The sequence below is a fragment of the Euleptes europaea genome, chromosome 9 (genome assembly GCF_029931775.1).
Source record: "Euleptes europaea isolate rEulEur1 chromosome 9, rEulEur1.hap1, whole genome shotgun sequence".
NCBI lineage: Eukaryota > Metazoa > Chordata > Lepidosauria > Squamata > Sphaerodactylidae > Euleptes > Euleptes europaea.
The window spans coordinates 8,760,168-8,775,590 of record NC_079320.1 but is presented as its reverse complement, the minus strand read 5'-3'; the positions used below and the strand labels follow the sequence as shown (position 1 = coordinate 8,775,590).

General features: G+C 48.7%; 1 protein-coding gene across 1 annotated transcript; it reads right to left on the bottom strand.

The window, feature by feature from the left end:
* Window positions 1-1,672: 1,672 nt before the first annotated feature.
* On the bottom strand, window positions 1,673-6,081 carry LOC130483035 (ferritin heavy chain A-like). The gene is made up of 4 exons (XM_056855928.1): window positions 5,980-6,081; window positions 3,666-3,812; window positions 3,423-3,548; window positions 1,673-1,875 (listed from the first exon to the last, which is right to left on the bottom strand). Exons 1-4 carry the CDS (start codon window positions 6,079-6,081, stop codon window positions 1,720-1,722), a joined length of 531 nt encoding a protein of 176 aa, XP_056711906.1. The 3' UTR covers window positions 1,673-1,719.
* Window positions 6,082-15,423: the final 9,342 nt, after the last annotated feature.

Here is a 15,423-nt window from a genome sequence, read left to right as displayed (position 1 = left end):
GCCTGCGACAATACTCATCCCCACTGTCCGTGCTGGCTCAGTACCTAGATGCCAGCCAAGCACTTCGTCTCCGATCCTGTAAGGTCCTATGTGTTCGCCTCCTGCGCCGTGCCTGAGGCTCTGGTGATGGGGGGGGGGTGAGCAGACAGTAGGGATGCCAACCTCGAGGTACTAGCTGGAGGTCTCCTACTATTACAACTGATCTCTAGTCGATAGAGATCAGCTCATCTGGAGAAAATGGCCACTTTGGCAACTGAACTCTATGGCATTGAAGTCCCCCCCAAACTCCACCCTCCTTAGGCTTCGCCCCAAAAACCTCCCGCCGGTGTAGGGATGCCAGCTTCCAGGTACTGCTATTATATATCATACAAGTCAACTCTATCCAGTTGCCTAGCTCAACGAAGGAATACAAATAGTCCAACAATACAAACCCCCAAACGGAGGTAAAGTCGCACGAACCACAGCAAGGAAAAATAATTTTGCTAGGAACAAGTCCTTCGTCTGTTGAAGAGCTGGAGAGAAACGCAGACCGGTGCAAAAGGTGAAGCCAGCAAGTGCATGTTTTCTTGATATTCACACGTTTCATACTCTTCTTCAGTTTACCAGTCTTCATAATAATTGCTAAAAAAGAACCCTCTTAAGAAATGAAATTTAGACACCTTTTAATTCTGTTTCTCCTTTTGGTTTGAACAATGAGCTTGATTTATCTTGCTTCATTTAAATAAAATGACATGGCATATCTAATATCCTTGACAACAAATTTGGGTCCATATTATTGTTGCTTGGCATATATCTTTAATTTGATTCAGGAGGCCAGTTTCCGGCTTACCGGTATAACTTACACCTGATTCCCATTGAGTACACTGAAAGCAATCAACCGTTTGAAGGTCTCTAAGGAGAGAGCAGCCGTTGCGGCCTGTAAAGATCCTTAAGAAATTCACTTAGAAAATAACCACCAAGGTATGTTCACTACAAGACATTTCAATTTTAATTATATAATTATAAACTAAAATACCAACTGCTATATGAGATTGTGAGACTGTTATTCTCATTTTTAGTATTGGCTGAAGAAGCCACTATTGTTGTGGTGAAAGCGTGATTGTTAATCCGGAAAATACTCCCATGCTGTCATAATTTATTGGATGAGATTCCAGGCTGTTATATTCCACTGACATATGAAGACTCCTGCGAAGAAAGTATGTGATTTGAAAATAGCCAACAAGGCTGAAATGTTAAATCTTGTAAAAAAAAAATTGTAGATACTTACCTTCAAGAAGATTCTGTTCATGTATGTCTGTATGTTGATTTGTTTAAACACAGCTTAGTACGTGTTTCTCATCACACATTTGTTGAGTTGGTTGTTGCTTCAAAGTAAACCACTTTGCAACACATTGGCAAGTTTTGTTTGAACTGATTGTCACAGTACCTTTGAGCCCTTTACTGTTAGTTTTGTCTAGCATTCATTGTACAGTATTGGTGAATATTTTGCTAGTACTTTTTGCATTACTATTGCGAGCTTGATACCTTTGTTTCTCCACAGTACCTAGCAGTTGGCAACCCTAATTATGATGCGTTTCTCATTTTTTCCTCCCCAAGAACTGAGCACAACTCTTGCGACTGTATTCAAAGCACCAGAAACATCACTTGCTTTTAACGCCCATTTTATTTTCATTTTTTTGTCTCTAGAAACACATGCAAGGAAGGCTCGGCCTGAAGAGCTCAGCTGCTCTCACCCAAGGTGAGCTTGTCGAACAGGTACTCCCCCATTCCTTTCTGGGGCACGTCCAGGCGCTTCAGGTTGGTGATGTGGTCTCCCAGCCTCTTGATGGCCTTGACTTGCTCCTCCAGGTATTCAGACTCCAGGAAGTCACACAGCTGAGGATGGAAACGAAGATGGGTTCAGCGAAGCCAGACAGATTATGCATTGCAAGCATCTAATACTGACTTTTACAAGAACCAATGGAGATCAGTCTTCAAATAGGCATTGTGTTCAATATAAGAACATAAGAAAAGCCATGCTGGGTCAGACCAAGGTCCATCAAGTCCAGCAGTCTGTTCACACGGTGGCCAACTAGGTGCCTCTAGGATGTTAGGAAATGGATTGCCTATTTCCCGGATTGGTCATGGCAACCCCAGCTGGTGCGTGCCTCCGCCTCTCCAGAGTGAGCGGCAAGCCTAAAGCTGCCTGGAAAAGAGCGCCCCGTCATCCCGCGAACCGGCAGTCAAGGAGCAGAGGCCAGGTCAACCCCTCAAATGAACCAGAGGGAATCCATTTTCTAGCAGCCACGAATACCCCTCTCCTCCATGAACATGTCCACTCCCCTATTAAAGCCTTCCAAGTTGGCAGCCATCACCACATCTTGGGGCAGGGAGTTCCACAGTTTAACTATTTATTCACTTATTTAATCTCAAGGGCTGGAAGGGACCACCAGGGTCATCTTGTCCAACCCCTTGCCAATGCAGGAACTATAACATTCTCAACAAGTAGGGTTGCCAGCTCCTGGTTGGGAAATACCTGGAGTTTTGGGGCATGAAGCCTGAGAAGGGTTGGGTTTGGGAAGGGCTTCAAAGGGGTATAATGCCTTCAGCCTTTTATGCAGGGATGTTTCCCCATGGTTAATCCGGCCGACTGCTTCAGGGCTTCCTTTTGATGATGCAATGCCTTTCTACCTGTCAGAGGTCGCCTCGCTCTCCCTGCGCATTTTGCCTGTCTTTTCCTGATGTTTTAGCCAGAATCTGGAAAAGGCGGGCAAAATGCATGGGAGGAGTGAGGCGACCTCTGATGGTCGGTAAAGGCATGCATAATTAGGGTTGCCAGGTCCCTCTTCACCATTAGTGGGAAGTTTTTGTGCCGGAGCCTGAGGAGGGCAGTGTTTGGGGGTGGGGGGACTTCAATGCCAATTGCCAAAGGGGCCATTTTCTCCAGGTGAACTGATCTCTTTCAGCTGGAGATCAGTTGTAATAGCAGGAAATCTCCAGCTAGTACCTGGAGGCTGGCAACCCTATGCATAATCAAAAGGAAGTCAGCAGGGTTGACCACGGGGAAATGTCCCAACAGAAAGAAAGCTTAAACCTTGAAAGATTATTTTGACAGTAGGGCTTCCCCCTGCCCCAAAACTGAAATTTTATTTAAATCTTCAATATTAAGAAGAGGCGTCCACTAAGCATTATATAAAGCTGCCAGGTCCCTCTTCACCAAAGGTGGAAGGTTTTTGGGGCAGAGCCTGAGGAGGGTGTGGTTCAGGGAGGGACTTCAATGCCATAGAGTCCAACTGCCAAAGCGGCCATTTTCTCCAGGTGAACTGATCTCTATCGGCTGGAGATCAGTCATAATAGGAGATCTCTAGCTAGCACCTGGAGGTTGGCAACCCTAGCATTCTACCTACTACCAAGACTTCTGAATTTTACATGTCTGGACTCACATGGGGGTCACGCTTCTCTGTTGCCAGCTTGTGCATGTCCAGAAGAGCTTGATTCACGCTCTTCTCCAGCTGCAAAGCTTTCTGCAAGGCTTCCAAGCTGTTGCCCCACTCGTCCTGGTCAGGCTTCTGTGGAAGAAGCAGATTGAAAGATTAGCGGCATCTGCCATGAAGAAGAGCTTGCAGACCAACAAGAATAATTAATTGAATTTTTTAATTTTTTTTGCCCAAATCCATTTCACTCACCTTGATGTCGTTGAGCACAATGCGACCCCCTCGCTTGTTCTGGTATCTCAGGAACTTCTCAGCATGCTCCCTCTCTTCCTGGGACTGCTCCCTGAAGAACTTGGCCATGTGGCTCAAGGCGACATCATCACGGTCAAAGTGAGAGGCCTGGAAAGAGAAGAGGGCGTGAAAGTAGGGTTGCCCCAGTTCCGGGTTGGGAAATACCTGGATATTTTGGTGGTGGAGCCTGGGTAGGATGGGGTTTGAAGAAGGGACAAACTTCAATGGGGTATAATGCCATGGAATCCACCCTGCCAAGCAGCCATTTTCTCCAGGAGAACTGATCTCTGTCACTTGGAGAACAGTTGTAATAGCGGGAGATCTCCAGTCACCACCTTAGGGTTGCCAGGTCCCTCTTTGCCACTGGTAGGAGGTTTTGGGGGCAGAGCCTGAGAAGGGCGGGGTTTGGAGAGGGGAGGGACTTGAATGCCATAGAGTCCAACTGGCAAAATGGCCATTTTCTCCAGGGGAACTGATCTGTATTGGCTGGAGACCATTTGTATTAGCAGGAGATCTCCAGCTAGTACCTGGAGGTCAGCAACCCTAGCACCTAATGAGAGTTTGTTTCAAAGTTCAACTCAGTTCACCATGTTGCCATCTGGTGACCATTACCAGAGACAAAAACACAGGCACTGATCTTAAAGGTAGCAGGGGAGCGTCGGCAGGTACAACCTCTCGAAGTTACTGAAAAGACCAGAAAAGATGTATTTTTAAAGAACTCCCTCTTCATCTTGACAGGCATCAAGAGATGCACAACGGAAACCTATTGACTGCCTTCCCTCTAACAAACGCATCCAACACTCCCTTGTGGATAACCAACTCCTTTTATTACACAATGTATTGATGCAGCCTAGTAGCTCTAGTCAAAGCCTGAAACATAGAGACTACTACAGGGAGGAACAGCTTACAGGAATGAACTTCAAGTTCAGATTCGTTTTTTTAAAAAGTCATAGTAACTAGGGTTGCCAATCTCCAGGTACTAGCTGGAGATCTCCTGCTATTACAACTGATCTCCAGCCGACAGAGATCAGTTCCCCTTGGAGAAAATAGCCGCTTTGGCAATTGGACTCTATGGCATTGAACTCCCTCCTCTCCTCAAACCCTGCCCTCCTCAGGCTCTGCCCCAAAAACCTCCTGCCAGTGGCAAAGAGGGACCTGCCAACCCTAATTGTAGCGTTTGAGTCTCCTGACATTTGTAGAATCAATGGGTTAAAAGGAATATAAGAAACTCTAACCTGGACAAGTTCTTACAAAATAAACAGGTCATCTACCTGCTTAGCAAAATCCTGGGTTAAATAAATAGGAGCCTCGCTGCATATTTACTATTGTGGAGAAGGGGGAGAACCAGGGTTGCCAAGTCCCTCTTTGCCACTGGTGGGAGATTTTTGGGGTGGAGCCTGGGGAGGGGAGGGACTTCAGTGCCATAGAGGCCAATTGCCAAAGCGGCCATTTTCTCCAGGTGAATGGATCTCTATCAGCTGGAGATCAGTTGTAATAGCAGGAGATCTCCAGCTAGTACCTGGAGGTTGGCAAACCAACTAAGTAGTCCTTAGTAATATTAATAGACTGTGGGATTGACGTGTGCACGAAGAAGAAGTAGGGTTGCCAGGTCCCTCTTCATCACCAGCCAGAGGTTTTGGGGTGGAGCCTGAGGAGGGTGGAGTTTGGGAAGGGACTTCAATGCCATAGAGTCCAATTGCCAAGTGGCCATTTTCTCCAGGTGAATGGATCTCTATCAGCTGGAGATCAGTTGCAATAGCAGGAGATCTCCAGCTAGTACCTGGAGGTTGGCATCCCTAACTAGGAATGATGGGGTGGGGTTATTATAGGGTTTCCAACTCCAGGTTGGGAAATACCTGGAGATTTTGGGGGTGAAACCTGAGGAGGGTGGGGTTTGGAGAGGGGAGGGACTTCCATGCCATAGAGTCCAATTGCCAAAGCGGCCATTTTCTCCAGGGGAACTGATCTCCGTTGCCTGGAGATCAGTTGTAATAGCAGGAGATCTCCAGGCCACCACCTGGAGGTTGGCAACCCTAGGTTATTAAACAAATGTTTTATGAATTTAGATATCCCCTATGCATTTTTAGGAATAACGACCATGAAAATCAATGCTACTGCCAAACAGAAGGTCACCTAGAACTGACTTAGCATAAGTCAAAAAGGGCAAGAGTCCAGTAGCACCTTAAAGACTAACAAAAATATTTTCTGGTAGGGTATGAGCTTTAGCATACAAGAACAAGGGCATTATTTCCAGCTGAAGAAAGCAGCAACTTACCATAGAGAGGTAGACATAGCTAGCACAGAGTTCCAAGTTGATCAGCTGGTTCACAGCGGCTTCACACTCGGGATGGAAATTCTGGCACACCTGGGACGTCATCTCTGAACTTCAATCAGACCAAGCTCCCAAGAACAATCAAAAGCTCTTAAACGGCTGTGATGGAAGGACCTGTGGACCAGGTGATATAAATACAGCTTAAAGGCAGGTAAGCATGTGATTGGCAGTTGTGCCATCCAATGGGAATGCCCGTCTTCATCAATTAGCTCTGCAGGTGGGGATAGGGAGATGAGTCAGCAAAAAGGGTAGGAGCAGCTGATAGTAATCAGGACTCAAATTTATGGGGGGGAAGAGCTCTTATTTGGCTTTATTTCCTCTTTTGTTTTTCCTGAGACATTTTCTGTCCCTGCTTTTCCACTGGGGCCTATTATTTCAATTTCTCACAAACACAAGTGTCTGTAAGACATGAAGAACCAAGTTTTTGGTTAGGGTTGCTAACAACTGTCCCTTTAAGAGCGGTTTAATAGGATGTTATTTAACAGGTGAAGTGCTTTACCTCAGTGCCATGAAGAATGTTAGTTGCCCATTTTCACATGTTAAGCCTCTCTTAAAGGGACAGAATGCTTCCCCCCCCCCCCAGTTTTTGGCAACCAAATGTAGACAGGAGACATGGGAGTGTCACCTGACTTTAGGGATGTCAGCCTCCAGGTGGGATCCCTTGGAATTACAGCTCATCTCCAGACTACAAAGATCAGTTCCCCTGGAGAAAATGAATGCTTTGGAGGGCAGACTCTATGGCATTGTACCCCACTGAGGTCTCTGTCCTCCCTGGGATCCACCCCCAAATCTCTAGAGGTTTTTGAACCTGGATCTAGCAACCCTACCCCCCCCCCCATCCCGCACTAGTAGGGTTGCCAGTTCCCTCTTCGCCATCAGCGGGAGGTTTTTGGGGCAGAGCCTGAAGAGGGTGGGGTTTGGGGAGGGGAGGGACTTCAGTGCCATAGAGTCCAATTGTCAAAGCAGCCCTTTTCTCCAGGTGAACTGATCTCTGTCAGCTGAAGATCTCCAGCTAATACCTGGAGGTTGGCAACCCTATGCACCAGTGACCAAGGGGACCTGGAAACCCTACACCATGGCAAGCCACAACCCCCACTTTACAGGGGCACCTTTTCCCTTGTGTGGGGGAGGAATAGGGTTGCCGCCTTCTAGGCCGGGCCTGGAGATCTCCTAGAATGACAACTGATCTCCAGACAACAAAGTTGAGTTCCCCTAAAGAAAATGGATGCTTTGGAGGGTAGACTCTATAGCATCACATCTCTGCTAAGGTCTCTCCCCTCCCCAAGCCTTGTTCTCCCTGATTTCCACCCACAAGTCTCCAGGAATTTCCCAAGCCAGAGTTGGCACCCTCAGGGAAAAGAGTAGCCGCATTCCTCCAGTGTATGGCAGAGAAGAGGGCAGGCAGCAGCTTCCTTGGGGTACAGGTGGGGCAGGAGTCCTTCACCTTGGCCCCATTCTTGGGCTGGCCCCGGTAATATAATACAGAACCAAAACCACTGTGAAAGCAAGCTGTCATTGAGGGATTCAGACTCTTTGGAATTCAGAGTTTCCCAATGAAAGCAGGATCGATTTCCTAAGACCATTGTCCTGCTTGAAAAGACAGAAGGACACTGTGATCAATTGGATTGTTCCGACTGACGGCTGTCTTTGGGGAGACATGGCCCTCGGAAGGGGGACTTCTGTTTATTACCCTGCAAGATCGGACCTCAGTCATTAATTCAGAATTGCTATTGGGAAGAGCATCCTCCTGAGGGTTGATTAAAGAATTCCAAGGAGATGGTTCGTTGAGATTGTCACAAACTCTTTCAGTATTAGTGAAAAGTGGGAAGTTGCCTTATGTTGAATAAACACAAAACTGTAACAGCAACTATGCAGGAGAAGAAGAGTTGGTTTTTCTATGCCAATTTTGTCTACCTTTTAAGGAGAATCATACCAGTTTACAATCTCCTTCCCTTCCCCTCCCCACAACAGACACCCTGTGAGGTAGGTGGGGCTGAGAGAGCTCTAAGAGAACTGTGACCAGCCCAAGGTCACCCAGCTGGCTTCATGTGGAGGAGTGGGGAAACCAACCCAGTTCACCAGATTAGAGTCCACTGATCTAAACTACTACACCATGCTGGCTCTTTTTAACATGATGTGTAGCTCTCTCCTCATCTCTTATCTGCACAACAATCTTATGAGGTAGGGTAGTCTGAGAAAGATTGAGTGGTCCAAAGTCACCCAGTGAGCTTTGGGGGTGGGGTGGGGCGTTGGGGAAAAGAATGGTCCTAGTCTGACACTCTGGCCTCAGCACCACCCTGGCTCAACAAAACTGAATGTTTCTTGAAACAATAAGGGCAGTGGTTTGGAGAGGTTGACTCTAATCTGGAGAGCCGGGTTTGATTCCCCACTCCTCTGCATGAGCTGCGGAGGCTAATCGGGTGAACTGGATTTGTTTCCCCACTCCTACACATGAAGCCAGCTGGGTGACCTTGGGGCTAGTCACAGCTCTCTCAGCCCCACCTACCTCACAGGGTGTCTGTTGCAGGGATGGGATGGGAAGGGAAGGTGATTGTAAGCCGGTTTGATTCTTCCTTAAGTGGTAGAGTAAGTCAGCATATAAAAAACAACTGTTCTTCTTCTTCTAGTGTGGTGTTATGGCTTGGGTGTGGCTCGGGGGGGGGGGTTTAAATCCCTGCTCAGCCATTGCAGGGAAAGTCTCCCACTTTAATAGACAGACATATAAAATGGGGGGGGGAGTCCCCATCTCTGATGATTGAGAGTAGTGGTTCCAACAACCTGGAGAAAAATGCCCTGTCACTTTAACAGAGACTCAAAGGGATGTTATCTACCAGGTGATGCTATTTACCTCAATGTCATGAAAAGCTTCACCTGCCAATTTCCATACATTCAGCCTCAATCAAAGGGACAGGGCATTTTTTTTCCTCCCGTGATATTGGAAACCTCACTTGAGAGAGGATGGGATACCAAGGTGATTAATAACAGCCCTGCATTGAGTTGACCATTGTAGTTTGCAAGATTATGGAGGTTGTTTTAAGCAGGTTGTCAAGAAGTCAAACTGAGGAAGCACATGCGGCTGGATGTCTTTCTTTCTTGCACCCCAATGGGAGCACGAGGTGGCTAACAGCATCGTTTCCCCATGCTCCTTTTTATCCTTACAACAACAACAGCCTTGTGGTTAAGAGACAGCATGGTGTAGTGGTTAGGAGCTGTGAATTCTAATCTGGTGAACTGGGTTCTTGCTTGCTAAGACACAAGGCAGATTACAAGGACAAACAATGAATTAAGCCCAGCACAATTGCATTACAAACAACAATTACTCCATAGTAATTGTAAATAGGAGTGTAGGGGAACTCAGTTATACGGTAATTCCCCTTCAGTAGCAGCTGGACTAGCCTTGACTGGCCTGAGCTTGTCAGATCTCAGAAGCTAAGCAGGGTTGGTACTTAGATGGGAGACCACCAAGGAAGACTTTGCAGAGGAAAGCAATGGCAAACCATCTATGCATAGTCACTTGCCTTGAAACCCCTATGAGGTCGCTGTAAGTTGGCTGTGAATTGGCAGCACTTTACACACACAATATCCTAGGGTTGTGCATTTCGATATACCTGAACTGAAAATAAACCCAAAATTAGCCGTTTCGGCAATATTCTGGTTTTGGGTTAACCGAATACCAACACCTGGGAATCTGCCCGAAGCCAAACTGCTGATTCCCAAAAAAGCTTCCTCCTGCCCTGACTCGGATGGCCCAGGCTAGCCTGATCTTGTCAGATCTCGTAAGCTAAGCAGGGTCAGCCCTGGTTAATACTTGGATGGGAGACCACCAAGGAAGTCCAGGGTCTCTACACAGAGGCAGGCAATGGCAAACCATCTCTGTCTCTGCCATGACCTGAATGGCCCAGGCTAGCCTGATCTCAGAAACTAAGCAGGGTTGGCCCTGGTTAATACTTGGATAGGAGACCACCAAGGAAGGCCAGGGTTGCTACGCAGAGGCAGGCAGTGGCAACCCACCTCTGAACATCTCTTGCCTTGAACACCCCATAAGCGGCCGCCATAAGTTGGCTGTGAACTTGAGGGCACTTAATCAGTTCATTGTAAACAAAGCTAGAGAACATTGCACTGAAAACACAGCAGAATACAGACAATAAAGCAGGCGTTACAAAAGTGGAGAACAGCGCAGTGAAAGACGATATGAGCTACAATAAACAATGCAATAAAGCTGGACTGCAGACTTAGGACAGAATGCAATAACCACAGACTGCCTTAAATTCCACTGACATTAACTACAACATTCCTTTTATAAGAATGTCCTTCTGAATAATTCTGTGTTGCACAGGTTGGGGAAAAACAGGAACATGTGGAGGCCTTCCTGACCTTATCAGGCAGACTGTTAGGGTTGCCAGGTCCCTCTTTGCAACTGGCGGGAAGCCCTTGGCCTCTATGACCTGTTGTTGGGCCTCCAGAGGAACTAGTTGGCCACCATGTGATACAGGATGCCGGACTAGATGGACCACTGGTCTGATCCAGCTTTGTTATCTTTGGTGGCTATGGATGCAATCCTGACGGAGGGATTCACCCTGGGAAGGCCCCCTTGAGCAGCGGCAGGGCTGTGCCACCTTTTTTGGAGCTAGCATAGTGTAGTGGTTGAGAGCAGTGGTTTGGAGTGGTGGACTCTGATCTGGAGAACCAGGTTTGTTTCCCCACTCCTCCACATGAGCGGCAGACACTAATCTGGTGAACCGGGTTGGTTTCCCCACTCCTACACACGAAGCCAGCTGGGTGACCTTTGGGCTAGTCTCAGCTCGTTTAGAGCTCTCTTACCTCACCTACCTAGGGTTGCCAGGTCCCTCTTCACCACCGGAGGGAGCCTGAGGAGGGTGGGGTTTGGGGAGGGGAGGGATTTCAATGCCATAGAGTCCAATTGTGGCCATTTTCTCCAGCATATTCCCAAGCAATTTTCTGTGATGGGAATAAGAGGATAGAGAGATTGGGGGAGAACTCATTTTATTACGAGGCGCCTCACCAAAGACTCCTGAGTAAGCTTCCCAGTCATGACATAAAAGATCAGGTCCTTTTAAGGAATAAAAACTGGTTAAGCACCCAGAAGCTCAGAGTAGGAATAAATGGAGAGTGTTCACAATGGGGAGAAGTGAGCAGCAGGGTCCCACAAGGTTTGGTTTGGGACCCATGCTGTTTGATTTGTTCATAAATGATTTGGAAATTGGGGGCGAGCAGCGTAATGGCCAGGTTTGCAGATGATTCAGGGTGATAACCACCAAAGTGGATTGTGAAGAGCTACAGGGAAGTCTATCCAACCTGGGTGATCAGGAAACAGTGGTCTTTTATGCTTGGCTGTTTCCTAGGGTTGCCAACCTCCAGGTCGTAGCTGCCGATCTCCTGGTATTACAACTGATCTCCAGCCAATAGAGATCAGTTCCCCTGGAGAAAATGGCTGCTTTGGCCATGGGACTCTATGACATTGAAGTCCCTCCCCTCCCCAAACCCCGCCCTCCTCAGGCTCCGCCTGAAAAATCTTCCGCTGGTGGCAAAGAGTAATCTGGCAACACTACTGTTTCCCTTGCAGTCACCCCTCCTACAACTTCAGGTCTTTGTGTTGATTAGGCATGTCGTTTCCGAACGTCAGAGGTTGCCTCAATCTCCCCCTGTTTGCTCGTGTTTTCAAATTCGAGATAAAACAGGTCTCTGAAAACGCGGGCAAAATGCGGGGAAAGGCAGGGGGAGAGCAAGGCAACCTCTGATGGTCAGAAATGGCACACATAATCCAAACAACGACCTGAAGTCATCAAAGGGGTGACCACGAGGGAAATAGTCATGCAAAGAAAGTTCATTTATTCAGCAAGGTTGGCGATTCCTGATCTAGGCATCTGTACCACGTGGCCATTGGCTGGCACACCAGCTTTCCAAATCGACACAGAGTTTTTAGGTTTGTTTGTTTGTTTTTCAGAAAGCAATTTCTTTCTCCCCACCCCCAAATGTCAAGACTCTTAGTAGGCATCTTCAAAAGATCGCATTTACATGACTCAGTGCCCGTGTGGCACATATGAAATGTTTGGCCGCATTAATTGCTCATTCCGTGAATCAGAGAAGACAAGAGAATTGTTCTGTAAATTGCAATCCCATTTTAAAAAGTTCAAGTCAATTCCAGAAGTCAGTCTACACCAACACAAGGCCTGCTGTATTCTGAACACCCCGAAGAACGCATCCCGTAAGAAGCCTAATATCCTGTTTAAATTACAAGCTGGGGACCATTTTTGGTGTAAGGTTTTGAAATACAGTTGAAGACTGCAAGCCGGGGACAGTTTGACCCCATTCCTTTTCAAGTTTAGCTCTGTCAGTAGGCATAAGGCAGGAAGGGTCAACATGAACCAAGGTGCCCTCTGAACATATTTGGCCTTTTCCATAGCAGCTGCAGCCTTAAAGAGCAAACAGGCTGAAGTAATTACTCATCTAAGCTTCCTTATACTGAATCAGACCCTTGGTCCATCAAAGTCAGTACTGTCTACTCAGACTGGCAGCGGCTCTCCAGGGTCTCAGGCAGAGGTCTTTCACATCACCTACTTGCCAGTCTGATGTAGTGGTTAAGAGCGGTGATTTGGAGCGGTGGAGAACAGGGTTGGATTCCCCACTCCTCCACGGCAGAGGCTAATCTGGTGAACTGGATTTGTTTCCCCACTCCTACACATGAAATCAGCTGGATGACCTTGGGCAAGTCACACTCTCTCAGCCTCACCTACCTCAAAGGGTGTCTGTTGTGGGGAGGGGAAGGGAAGGTGATTGTAAGCCAGTTTGAATCTCCCTTAAGTGGTAGAGAAAGCCAGCATATAAAAGCCAACTCTTCTTCTTCTTTAACTGGAGTTGCTGGTGATTGAACCTGGGACTTCCTTAGGGTTGTCAGCCTCCAGGTACTAGCTTGAGATCTCCTGCTATTACAACTGATCTCCAGCCGACAGAGATCAATTCCCCTGGGGAAAATGGCTACGTTGGCAATTGGACTCTATGGTATTGAAGTCCCTCCCATCCCCAAACCCCGCTTTCTCAGGCTCCGCCCCAAAAACCTCCCACTGGTGGCAAAGAGGGACCTGGCAACCCTAGACCTTCTGCATGACAAGCAGATGCTCTGCTATTGAGCCACAGCCCCTCCTCTGAGTAGGGAACTTTATCTAACTGTGTTTCGTTAGGGAGGACAATCACAGAGCCATCAGGAAGGTCCAGAAAAAATATTTTCAACCCCCCCCCCCGGGGCTTTTTCCCAATCTTGCCAACAGTCCAGTGGGGTTTTTATCTTTCATAGATTTAATGAGGTCTCTGCTGCTGCTAGGGTTGCCAAATTCCAGGTGGTGTCTGGAGATCTCCTGCTATTACAACTGAGATCAGTTCACCTGGAGAAAATGGCTGCTTTGGCAATTGGACTCTATGGCATTGAAGTTCCTCCCCTCTCCAAATCCCGCCCTCCTCAGGCTCCGCCCTAGGGTTGCCAGTAGGGCTGTCAAAAAAAAAATTCGGTACAGTTCGGATTCAGCCGAATTTGACCCTTGTGGGTTCGGTACGTGCCGAAGTCCGAACTCCCCCACTTTGGATCCCCGGTAATTCGGGGGGATCCGGAGTTCGGGGGAAAATTTGGCCCCAGCGCGCCTTCAGAGGGATTCCCTGAAGGCGTGCGGGGGCCCTTTAAACTGATCTGAGCCTCCCAGCTGGGAGGCACAGATCAGTTTAAAGGACAGCCCGCCCCCCTTCAGCGGGCTCCGCTGGAGAGGCGCGGGCTGCCCTTTAAACTGATCTGCGCCTCCCGGCCGGGAGGCACAGATCAGTTTAAAGGGCAGCCCGCCCCCCTTCAACGGGCTCCGCTGGAGAGGCTCGGGCTGTCATTTAAACTGATTTGCGCCTCCCGGCCGGGAGGCACAGATCAGTTTAAAGGGCAGCCCGCCCCCCTTCAGCGGGCTCCGCTGGAGAGGCTCGGGCTGTCATTTAAACTGATCTGTGCCTCCCGGCCGGGAGGCGCAGATCAGTTTAAAGGGCATCCCGCGCCTCTCCAGCGGAGCCCGCTGAAGGGGGGCGGGCTGCCCTTTAAACTGATTTGCGCCTCCCGCCCGGGAGGCGCAGATCAGTTTAAAGGGCATCCCGCGCCTCTCCAGCGGAGCCCGCTGAAGGGGGGCGGGCTGCCCTTTAAACTGATCTGCGCCTCCCGGCCGGGAGGCGCAGATCAGTTTAAAAGACAGCCCGAGCCTCTCCAGCGGAGCCCGCTGAAGGGGGGCGGGCTGCCCTTTAAACTGATCTGTGCCTCCCGGCCGGGAGGCGCAGATCAGTTTAAAGGGCATCCCGCGCCTCTCCAGCGGAGCCCGCTGAAGGGGGGCGGGCTGCCCTTTAAACTGATCTGTGCCTCCCGGCCGGGAGGCACAGATCAGTTTAAATGACAGCCCGAGCCTCTCCAGCGGAGCCCGCTGAAAGGTGCGGGCTGCCCTTTAAACTGACCTGCACCTCCCAGCTGGGAGGCTCAGATCAGTTTAAAGGGCAGCCCGGGCCTTTCAGCGGGCTCCCCTGAAGGGGAGCCGAATTTGCCGGATTTATTCGCGAACTCCCGAACTCGCTGAATTCGGCCCCCCCGGTTTCCCGCCAGTTTTGAGTTCGGATCCGTCCGAACAGAAAATCACCGAATCAGGGAAAATTCGGTTGATTTTCAGTTCCGACCGAACCGAATTGACAGCCCTAGTTGCCAGGTCCCTCTTCACCACCGGCGGGAGGTTTTGGGAGTGGAGCCTGAGGAGGGCGGGGTTTGGGGAGGGGAGGGTCTTCAATGCAATAGAGTCCAATTGTCAAAGCAGCCATTTTCTCCAGGGGAACTGATCTCTATCGGCTAGAGATCAGTTGGAACAGCAGGAGATCTCCAGCTAGTATCTGGAGGTTGGCAACCCTACTCCGCCCCCAGAATCTCCAGGTATTTCCTAAGCCTGAGCTTGCAACCTTGTGAACGACTCATATCCAAGTCTCTGTAATGCCTACTAAATCATATCCCTCCGACTGCATTGGAAACTCGAGCTCTTCCTTCTTATTGCCCAAGCTTCGGACATTGGTACATAGACACCTGAAGCCCTGCACCTTCGTCTCCTTTAGACCCTGCCCTAATGGCAACTCTAGCTGCTGCTCAGTTAAAGAGAGCAGTTCTCACAAAGTTGAGAACTACAGAACCTTAATTGGATACCAATTAAGTAATGCAGGACACCAGCATTTCTTTTTTTTCCAAGTAAAGACAGAAGGAGCCCCATGGCGCAGAGTGGTAAACTGAAGTACTGCAGTCCAAAACTCTGCTCACAACCCGAGTTCGATCCCGACGGAAGTTGGTTTCAGGTAGCCGGCTCAAGGTCAACTCAG

Excerpts from the sequence above, each read along its gene's own strand:
- LOC130483035 (XM_056855928.1), bottom strand. The coding sequence starts at position 6,081 with ATGACGTCCCAGGTGTGCCAGAATTTCCATCCCGAGTGTGAAGCCGCT. Across the intron at positions 3,813-5,979 it reads GCTATGTCTACCTCTCTATG|GCCTCTCACTTTGACCGTGA; the intron begins GTAAGTTGCTGC and ends TTCTCTTTCCAG. Across the intron at positions 3,549-3,665 it reads TTGTGCTCAACGACATCAAG|AAGCCTGACCAGGACGAGTG; the intron begins GTGAGTGAAATG and ends CTTCTTCCACAG.